Source organism: Capsicum annuum, chromosome 12 (genome assembly GCF_002878395.1).
Source record: "Capsicum annuum cultivar UCD-10X-F1 chromosome 12, UCD10Xv1.1, whole genome shotgun sequence".
Classification (NCBI taxonomy): Eukaryota; Viridiplantae; Streptophyta; class Magnoliopsida; order Solanales; family Solanaceae; genus Capsicum; species Capsicum annuum.
Window position 1 is genome coordinate 1,342,149 of NC_061122.1, and position 10,577 is coordinate 1,352,725.

The following is a 10,577-nucleotide window of genomic DNA, read 5'->3' on the forward strand; positions in this document are numbered from 1 at the left end:
ATCTTACCCTGCAAATCTCCATATACGAAGGAAGGAATAAGGAATACTTAGTAGTGTAATATTTAGTACATTTGATAAGTTTGTTGTTGTAGGAAATAGGCTTAGTGCGGTTATTAGTTCTACAGAACATCAAATGAGAGAAATGGTAAACTTAAGCATCATCATGTGTGATGTGAAACTCTCCACTTGCATGAACTTGCTTAACTTGTTTTTCATACTCGTCTTCTTCTTCTTCTTCTTCCTCTTCCTCATCTCCTTTGGTCTCTCCGTCTTCTTCTTCCTCTGTTCCCCAGCCAAAACCCGGAACAGGCCTTGATGTAGGTGGTGGACTTCTTGCCTCTGTAACAATTTTCATGATCTCCTCAATGCTCTGAAGGGAGAATGTTGGATTGTCTCTTTTGTAATATACTGCCTGAGCTGATTCTGTCAGTTCTTTTGGCAAGCTCTTCAAGAACCATGGATGGTTCTTGATCTCTTTCAATGTGATTCTCTGCTCCATACATTAGTACACATCGACGTATTAAGAAATTTTAGTAAGCATTGTCGATATTTAATGAAGTATTTGTAAGGTTTATTATATCTCATACCCTGGCAGGACTGGCAACAAATATACGAGAAAGAAGGTGCTTGCAATCATGGGATATGTGCACATAGTCTGGGATTTTGTATTGAACAGCCATTATTCTCTGCAGAAAAACACCATTTATTGGTAATTGATTGTACTAGACTAGACTAATTAATTTATTAAATTAAATAGAAAACTGACTGAAATAGTTTTTCTGAAATTCCTGGGATCATCTAGATCTTCAAAAGGATAGGCTCCCACCAACATGACATATAGAGTCACTCCACATGACCATACATCTGCTGACTAATAAAAATAGGAAAAGGCAAAGGATAAATAAGATGTCATTTTTAACAAACTGTAGACAAATGGAGAGTAGGTATACTTTACCAATAGAATGAGATGTTCGAATTAACAAGTTGAAATTGAAGTGGGATAATCATGCAACAATCGGTCCAATAATTCTATACTATAGTCCATCGTTATCTGGATTAGTTTATAGGTCACCACCACATAAGATATTATAATTAGATGTCCTAAACGAACATGAAGCCACATGGTCATCACATGCAAACTTTACATATGCTCAAAGGGTGTCCTTTATGTACAAAATAATATGTTAACATGTGCATTTGACAACTTAGCATTGCTTCAACGTACACTTCCTTACTGAATGTAATCAAAAAAAGGAAAAAGTTTTGATTCATGTTAAGGAGATTACATCGGATATGATATGTTGTTGTTGTAACAAATTTTGAATACATAATTGAAAACAATCGAATAAATAAGAAAGCAATTAATATACATAATGTTACCTTGCCATCATATTCACGTCGAGAGAGAACCTCAGGTGCAATATAAGCTGGAGTTCCCACAGTCGACTTGGGACGTGAATGCAACACAGAAGACTGTAATGCATCATGCATCATTAAATCACAGATGAGTATATGCAAATAGTACCAAGTTCTTATAATTAAGCTGTACAGGATTATACCTTGGAGTAACCAAAGTCACAGATCTTAAGGCGAGGTGCTGGACTTCCATCTAACAGTGTGTTTTCCAACTTGAGATCTCTGTGGCATATTTGCTGTACGTACGAAATATAAGATCAAAGTTCATGTGTGTTAATGTTGCAATATTGTATTTTGATGCGCGAGACTCATATATATGTTGATTGATGGTGTTACCATGTTGTGGCAGTAGTGGACTCCACAGATCAACTGTTGGAAAAAGTATCGAGCCTCAGGTTCACTGAATCGACCAGCTTGACAGATGCGATCAAAGAGCTCACCACCAGCTGCATACTCCATTACTATCCCCAAATGTGTTGGTGTTAATATCACCTCTTTGAAACGAATAATATTCGGATGCCTAAGTGATCTGTGATTTATTATTTCTCTTGCCACATTCTCATCAATCTACAAGCAGATGGAGAAACCATATATATGTAAGTAAGCAGACAGATCGCGGGTAGTACTTATGTAACTAGTTTAGGATATATATGTACCTTGCGACCACGCTCAATATATTTCATGGCAACAAGCTGTTTAGTTTCTTTGTGCCTCATGAGCCTGGCCACCCCAAAATTACCAGATCCCAACTCCTTCACCACCTCGTAATTCTGCATCGTAGCGCCTTTCTACACCAGCTAGCTAGTACTCCTTGCTTAATTATGGATATGGATATGGGCAGTATATATATATATATATATATATATAGCTAAATGATTGATAGATGACTGATCAGGTGTATTTATAGCTGATGAGTTTTAAGATACAATGGATGACACATACACGAAAGTGATAGATAGATAAACTGGCATATGAAAGGCAACAGTTCATCAAGCCTGATGATTGATTAACATGCACAGTACTGAAGAGCACGTGGGAGGGGGGGAAGAGTAATGGCTCTTGGTATGGCATTCCACACCTCTCTACTCCCAAGTTTTATATTTATCCCACTACCACACACCCCACTTAACTAATCAATTATTAATTAATTAATTAATTACCTAGTGGTTACAGATTACTAGTTTTTAATATTCCTAGCTAGCTACTCATGCATTATATATGTGGGATATAATATATGGAAAAGTAAAAGGAATAACAGGCATATTCACCAAGCATTTGGACAATTATTGGTTCAAGTTTAACAGTTTAACAAATACTTTTTAATATACTCATTATTTGCAAAACTGAGAACTATAAAAAATAAAATAAAAAAATTGAGAGATCAAGTTGAAAAGTTGATTTGCTTTGGATCTCCAATAACGCCGGTCTCCAAGGAAGAGTGATCTTATGTGGGTTGTCACTTTTGACTTTTAGTTTTAGAGGCTTTAATTTTCTGCTAAGCAACTTATATATGCACCACTCGTATTACTACTGCTATTACTCATTATTATTATTATTGGTCGGTTGCAGGTTGGATCATAGTATGATGAATTATTTGAATCTGAACATTTTCATGTCATGTCGTGTTAAAGTACAAGCCAACTAATGACCATTCAAGCTAAGGTTTATGTTTCTTTAACAGTAATCTGATGATTAAGTGGTGATTAGCTAGCTTATTTATGTTATTATTGTCTAGTTTAAATCAGAGGCAGGCATATAATTAAACTTATTTTGATCATTTAACTGAATTAGATGGACGCTGCTGCTTAATTTTCTGACTTATGTCTGTGGCAAAGTTAGGAGTTGGGAGACGGAAATGCCGCCTCTACATCTAATATATCTTCTTTTCATGCTTCTGTACGTTTCAAGTCTTAAACAAACCCTTTTGTATTATGCAGCTTCTATTTAACGCACTACCTCTATCGAAGTAGAGAGACCGTTTCCGATAAGACCCAGACCCACCCAGGCTCAAGACAAATAACTCTAATTTGCTCTGCCTATGTATACTAATTAATGTTTTACTATGATAGCTATTCTAACTAGCTAACTATTCTGTTTTCATTATAACATCAGTGGCATCTTAGTGTAATGTAACAAGTACTCAAAAGTACCAGAACTGATAACATTTGATACCATGCAGGATTATACACAAAGTAATTGCATGTTGTTCTTAACAAAGTCATGTTTCTCTTGGAAGACTAAGAAGAAAAGACCATATATACATATATCAACTGGTACAAGAAGATCCATAAAAGGAAATTGATAGTTAATCAGGAGTCTCTTAATTATGCATAGCCAGAGCTAGAGAAATCAAGAGTGTTATTGCCATGCCAAATTACTCGAAACAGCTAAGAAACAACATGATCTTCTCCAGTTTACCGCTCACTTCAAATTGATATACAACTCATGATCAACTCTTCCATTCATTTGTTGCATAGCACCCCCTGAATATGCCTCTATAGGATGTTTTTTGAACAACAGAAAACAATGGTGAGCAGCTAAAGTACTAAAACTATTGCCCGTTTACACTTTCTGGTATATATCGTGTTGAAGTAGAAATTCCATACACCAATGCACAGTCCTTATATTATGTTGTGAAAATTTTGATATCAGATAAGGAAAAAGAACCAAGAAAAATAGAGTTTAACACAGGCAACATGAAATAGGTTAATCACCTTTATGATTGTTGCAAATGGTTTCAAAACTCAATGTCAAACTACATTGCAAAGGAAAACAAAGTAAAATCAGGCTAGGCTACTACTCCTTCCCTTTCTGAATCGACTTATCCTTGCACTCACTACTTCTACTAAGCGAGTGTCAATGCACATGGTGTTCATTGACCTAGAAAAGACGTATGACAAAGTCAGTCCCTAAGGAGGTCTTTTGGAGATATTTGGAGTCTTAAAGAGTGGTATATGTGGCCTACATTAGGCTATTAACTACATGTATGACAGAACCAAGACCCGAGTTAGAATAGTGGGAGATGACTCAGACCACTTTCCGGTCATGATGGGGCTACACCAGGGGTCAGCTCTTACCTCAGTCCTATTCGTCTTAGTGATGAACGTATTGACATCACATAGTCAGTGGAGGCGTTGTAGTGATTTTTGTAGATGATAATAGTATTGATTGGCAAGACCTACAGTGAAGTTAACGGTAAGTTGAGAGTTTGAAGATAAGCCCTATAATCTAAAGGTTTCAATTTAAGCATGACCAATACTAAGTACCCAGAGCTTAAGTTCAGTGACGTAACATATGAGAGTGAAGATCGACGCATAACTCATATCTAAGAGAGGAAGTCTCAAGTGTCTTGGGTTCATAATGCAAAGAGACAGGAAATTCATGATTTAGTAGTGTCCTTTTTCTTTGGGTAAACAGCATAAATTCGAAACCGTCATAAACTTAATTACAGAAAATCTCGATATTTTACATAATTATCGAAAATCTCGATTTTGAACCTGTCGAGTTAGCTCCTGATACATCCAATAAAAATACATTTTTTTCTTGCAAAGATACATAATTAGCTCCTGATATATTTTTTTAATTTTGGATCCGTCGAGAAACATAATACATCCGACGAAGATATACATAATTAGCTTTTTTAATTTTGGGTCTGTCAAGAGCTCCCTGATATATCCAATGAAGATGCATAATTAGTCTATTGAGAATTTGTGTAAGTCTGATAACTTTTATAGGCATGTTTATGTAATTTTCCATTAGAGGCAGGGTCAAAGGGGGAAACAACCTAATAACAAGGTTAGCCATACAAATACTTGGAAATGCTTATCCATAATTATTATTACTCACTATTAATATTGTCCTAGTTGTAATAAAAATACTAAATAAAAATACTAACAAGTCCCTATCAATCAATCAATCAATCGGTGGATACACATAGGACAACGTTGTCTGTTCAGTTGAATCTGTAGTTTGGAAACAAGAAACAAGAATAGATATGTCTTTCTCTCACTTTATCCGTAGGGCCATTAATGGATCAACATCAAGAATTGCTCTTTCAGCTAGATCAACATCATCATCAATCTTTGCTAGTCGATCCTTTTGTTCAGAGAAGAAGAATAGCAATGCTAGTAGTACTAAAACAGCAGCATCAGATGTATCCTACTACCATCTAAATGGCGGACCTTCTCATATGCGAGCTGCTGTATTTTGGGAACCAGGAAAACCCCTCACCTTTGAAGATTTCCATATGCCTCGACCCAAAGCTAATGAAATTCTCCTCAAAACTAAAGGTCTGTTCCTATTCCTTACATTGTAATTATATTGTTTTAATGAATATAATAGATTGTATAGTTTTCCGTCCTTACATAATGGTGGATTTAGTGATGCCATAAAATAAAAATTTAGTAAAAATCAAAACATTGTAATTTAACTAACAAAGCAACACAATACAATAGGTAGCAACCATATTTTGTCAGCACCCATTGGTGTGGCCTAGCGGTTCAATGAAGTTGGATTGAGCATCATGAGGTCTCAGGTTCAATTCCTAACAAAAACAAACACTAGGTGATTTCTTACCATCTGTTCTAGCCGTGGTGGACAGACCTGGTATATGTTACTGGTGAGAGGGCAGGTATCTCGTAGAATTAGTCGAGGTGCACACAAGGTGGCCCGGAAACCACTGTTATAAAAAAGAACAATATTTTGAGCTTACGGCTTTGGTCTAGTTGTAAGAATGCAATGCACGAGGTGTGGGTTAGGCACATTGGTTCGCCCCTACTGCAAACAAAAACTTGGTATTAAGGGAGATGGGTGGGCCTGTCATCCATCGAGTTTCAAACCTTGCACCACTATCTTTTGAAAATTGTGCAAAAGTTGTCATCTTTGTAAAATCCAGAAAGTGAGTTGTCTCTTGGGAATTGCCTAGGGAGATCGAAGTAATATGTATGTTCTACAAATGTATGTCATGGGCCCTTTGTAAGGTCTCTTGGTTCTTGATACTAATGAGCTTGCATTGTAGGTCTTTGCTAGTATGGTTCATTGCAACATGCTAATGCAAATGGTATCTATATAAGAAGGATATGATAGCTAATTATTGTTGATGTGTTCGCTACAGCCTGTGGGGTCTGCCACTCTGACCTGCATGTAATAAAAGGTGAACTTCCGTTCGCTAGCCCTTGTGTTGTGGGGCATGAGATCACTGGTGAAGTAATTGAACATGGACAGCTCTCAGACAGTAAAATCATTGAAAGGTTAAACAGTTGCATTTTCTTGAAGCATACTATAGTTTTCCCTTGATGTAGTCGTCCTTGCCAAACATAGTATGTGTTTCAGGTTTCCGGTGGGATCTCAAGTTGTTGGTGCTTTCATCATGCCTTGTGGTAGCTGTTCCTTCTGCTCTAAGGTGACAATACTTGGATTTGTTTCCTACAAAACCGACAATATTTGCATATCATGATGCAATCATGCCAAACGGTTAATGCCATAGTTATCTAATGAACACAGGGTCAAGATGACTTATGTGAGGATTTCTTTGCTTACAACCGAGCGAAGGGAACCCTTTATGATGGGGAAACACGATTGTTCCTCTGCAATAGTGGTAAGGAGGCTGTTACTACTTGCAAACTTTTCTGGTTTCTGTTTGAGTGCCAAATTTAAACATATGGTTTTCTCAGCATTCAGGTCAAGCATAACTCTACAAGGCAATATGCATCTAATGTTCAATTAGCTACCTTTTTTGCTTATTCTAGTGGTTGGTCTAAACTATTAAACAGATGGCTTGGCATGGTCCTGTAATCAGTATACAAAGGTCTTTGTTGCAATTTTTCTGTAACAAAGTCTCACTTATTTTGGAATAAGACTGAGTACTTTTATTGTAACTGCCAAGGTTGAACACGCCTGGTTTGGGTCTAAGATTTCCACCCAACTCTAGTTGTATTACTATTCTGGTATATACTACTTGTTGCATGAGAAGGAAGGTACGAATAGGCGGTCTTAGAAATTTTGAAACCTATATTACCAGTTTAAGAGAAAAAGGAGGTTTGGAAAATGTTGAGTTTACTTCTATTGAAGAATTTATGGCCCAGGAAAGAAGTATGTTAATACAGTTTGAACCTTTATCACATATGCATGAGCATTCTTCTTCAGCATTGTAGGATGTACGTGAATGTTTCACATCGATAAATATTTGTTTACTTGTAATAGCACCCCGATATGTTTTCTGTCAACATTTTCAATGTTTATAAAATTTATAAGGGTTCAAAAACTCCGTGAGATGGTCCCCAACTAGCTTGGCATTGAGACAATTGATTGACCGATATGTATGATGATTATGTCTGTTATGGACTATCAGCTAAGTTGGCACGTGCTCAGATTGGCTTTTGGGTTGTCTATGATTGCTGGACTTGTTATATACGATGGAAACTTTCTCTTGTTATTCATCATGTGGTTTAAACTTTTAATTGCTTAATGTGGTTAACATTAAGATTTGGTCCATATTTTGATTTTTCAGGTAAGCCAGTGTATATGTATAGCATGGGAGGTCTAGCTGAATATTGTGTGGTTCCAGCACATGCATTGGCTGTTCTACCAAAATCATTGCCATACACAGAATCGGCCATTTTAGGATGTGCAGTTTTTACTGCCTATGGGGCTATGGCTCATGCTGCTCAAGTGCGCCCAGGTGATGCTATTGCTGTGATTGGTATAGGAGGTGTTGGCTCAAGGTAAAAAGTTGGATCATCTTAATTTGATTTAATTTTGAAAATTGTGAAAATGATCATGACGAGATGTTTAGGGTTTCTGACGTGCACATTATGCCTGCAGTCTGGACACTGGTGAGACTCTATATGTCTAACCAGTAACCTCCATCTTAATTCAAGAATTTATTCAGTGCCAAGTTCCATTCTTCATTTATATGCATTTGCAATTGATTTGCTTAGTAGACCTTGTTTCTTCTTCCTACTTTATCTTTATTCATTTTTACCTCTACTATCCTGTGGGTGTGCGTTGTTAAGCTTTTCTAGTTTTATTTCGATTTCTTCTGTGATTTATTGCCTGAAAACACGGTACAGCTGTCTGCAAATAGCAAGAGCATTCGGGGCATCAGAGATTATTGCAGTAGATGTTCAAGATGAGAAATTGCAGAAAGCTAAATTCCTTGGAGCCACTCATTGTGTTAATGCGTCAAAGGAGGATGCAGCGAAGACAATAAAGGTATAGATTTCTTCCCTTAACCTGTTATGAACATACTATCAAATTAACTGTCGAACACCATAAAGTATTTTCTCATTCTGATTTCTAGCAAAAGAGATGGGTTGGTATGCTAATATAGATTAAGTTCATTGTGTGTAACTGGGCAGCGAATTTATTCCTCATGAGATCTATGGTTCTGATTTCGCGAGTTCTTGAATTTTGACCTTGAGTTCATCGGTCAGCTTGTGTATGGAAGCGGCTGTTTTCGCACCACGGTCATGTCTAGGTTATACATTTTTCTGTGGATTTTGTTAAATCCAGGCTTCAAATCTTGTTTAAGTGGAATCTCATAACTTTGATTATTTGTTATTGGCAAGATGGGTTCCGCTCGAACTTTTCCTTTTACTGAGAGTTTTCTGTTTTCTGTCCCTCCCTCTAACAAGTTTAGGGTCCTTATGTTTACAACAACAACAACAAACCCAGTATATTCCCACAAAGTGGGGTCTGGGGAGAGTCCTTATGTTTGTGATGCTTTATTTTGTGTTTCAATATTGCATTTTGGTTACTTGTATAATATTGCTCTAGTTTTAATGCAGTGTTATCAAAAGTAAAAAGCGCCAAAAATATCTATGGTTCTTTAGGGCTTTAAGTTCGAGCACAGACTTTAATGAAATGAGGGAGAAAAATATATATGTTTGATCCAAGAATAATAATTATAAAAATTGAATTTTTTTTTTTACAATTAAGTGAAATATCAATTGCTTCAGAAGAGGCTCATTGGCTAGAGAAAGTATGTCTTAGAACCTTGATGATGACAGTTAAACGAGGCGACGTGCTTAACACCTTTTGAGCCTCACTTCTGGGCTTAAGAGCGCTTTAAGTGCACCTTTGGTAACAATGTTTTAATGTTTGATTAATGTGTGAAACTTATGGGAAATACCAGTATAATAGAGAATGTCGAGTTTCAGGTGATTAATGGTGAGGCCGTCCCAATAAATTAGCGCCATTTACTACTATTAGCATATGTTTTCTTTTGTTTTTACTGATCATCTGAACAAAAATTGTGCTGCACCTATCACGGTCCAATAATGAAGGAAACCTTATGCTTAAAATAAATACTCTTCGGTATTTTTTTTAATTTGTATCTGAAATGTCTTACACGTGCATTTATTGGAAGAATTTTCCCATATTTATTTGGTTTAATAAGTTCGTCTGAAACAAGTGCTCGCCTTTGCATCTGAGAACATATTGACTGCTTAAACTAATGCTACCAGCTATTCAACTTGTACAGGAAATCACAGGAGGCTTGGGTGTTGACGTAGCTGTTGAAGCTTTGGGGAAACCACAAACATTCTTGCAGTGTGTGCAAAGCGTTCGCGATGGAGGCAAAGCTGTGATGATTGGACTTGCACAATCTGGTGCTAAAGGGGAGGTGGACATAAACCACCTAGTGCGACGACAGGTGTGTGCTTTTGTGTGCAGGAGGTCTTTTATTGCTCCATTCTCTGTTTTGATATGTCGTAAAACAAAACTGCATTCGATGAAATATGCAAATACATCAGAAGCAGACGACGCCTACAGCAATAAACATCCAGTTACTTTTTTCCTAGCAAATCTATGCTCTCTGCTAAGCACCTCTTACACCAATAAGAACAGATCTTGAAGACAAGTACTTTTAATTCTAGCGATGTGATTCTCTCTGTCCACAAGATTCTCTAATGACAATCCACCCTACCCTAAACAGGCCGCCTTTGATCGGCGCTTTAATATTTTTCATGGCCAATTTTTTCATAAATAATCAACTTGTTTCTTGGAGAATATCATAGCAGTTTCTTTTAATTTGAAACTGAGAATATCCCAATCTACCTCACCTATCTATGAGGTAGTGGTGCGGACTGCGTACACTTTACCCTTCCCATACCCCACTTTCATAGATAGTGGTGCGGACTGCGTATACTTTACCCTTCCCA

The 10,577-nt window shown here is 36.9% G+C and overlaps 2 protein-coding genes across 2 annotated transcripts; one reads left to right on the forward strand and one right to left on the reverse strand.

Annotated features, from left to right (window-relative positions):
- Nucleotides 1–21: 21 nt before the first annotated feature.
- LOC107853818 (serine/threonine-protein kinase SAPK7) lies at nucleotides 22–2,480 on the reverse strand. Its single transcript, XM_016698807.2, has 7 exons — nucleotides 2,073–2,480; nucleotides 1,753–1,983; nucleotides 1,560–1,652; nucleotides 1,381–1,473; nucleotides 767–871; nucleotides 588–686; nucleotides 22–490 (listed from the first exon to the last, which is right to left on the reverse strand). Exons 1-7 carry the CDS (start codon nucleotides 2,190–2,192, stop codon nucleotides 152–154), a joined length of 1,080 nt encoding a protein of 359 aa, XP_016554293.2. The 5' UTR covers nucleotides 2,193–2,480; the 3' UTR covers nucleotides 22–151.
- A 2,781-nt stretch (nucleotides 2,481–5,261) lies between these two features.
- Nucleotides 5,262–10,069, forward strand: LOC107853816 (all-trans-retinol dehydrogenase [NAD(+)] ADH1B; the record flags this gene model as incomplete). The annotated part of the gene is given in 7 exon segments (XM_047400512.1): nucleotides 5,262–5,705; nucleotides 6,530–6,665; nucleotides 6,748–6,817; nucleotides 6,919–7,012; nucleotides 7,925–8,138; nucleotides 8,487–8,628; nucleotides 9,899–10,069. Coding segments are annotated over 7 exon segments (1,122 nt in total), but the record flags the coding sequence as incomplete, so codon positions are not given.
- Between the last annotated feature and the right edge of the window lie 508 nt (nucleotides 10,070–10,577).

What these genes read in the sequence shown, in the direction of transcription:
- LOC107853818 (XM_016698807.2), bottom strand. Translation starts at nt 2,192, where the DNA reads ATGCAGAATTACGAGGTGGTGAAGGAGTTGGGATCTGGTAATTTTGGG. An exon ending in TCCACTACTGCCACAACATG is followed by an intron (nt 1,653 to 1,752) that starts GTAACACCATCA and finishes TCGTACGTACAG; the next exon opens with CAAATATGCCACAGAGATCT. An exon ending in GACGTGAATATGATGGCAAG is followed by an intron (nt 872 to 1,380) that starts GTAACATTATGT and finishes TATTTTTATTAG; the next exon opens with TCAGCAGATGTATGGTCATG.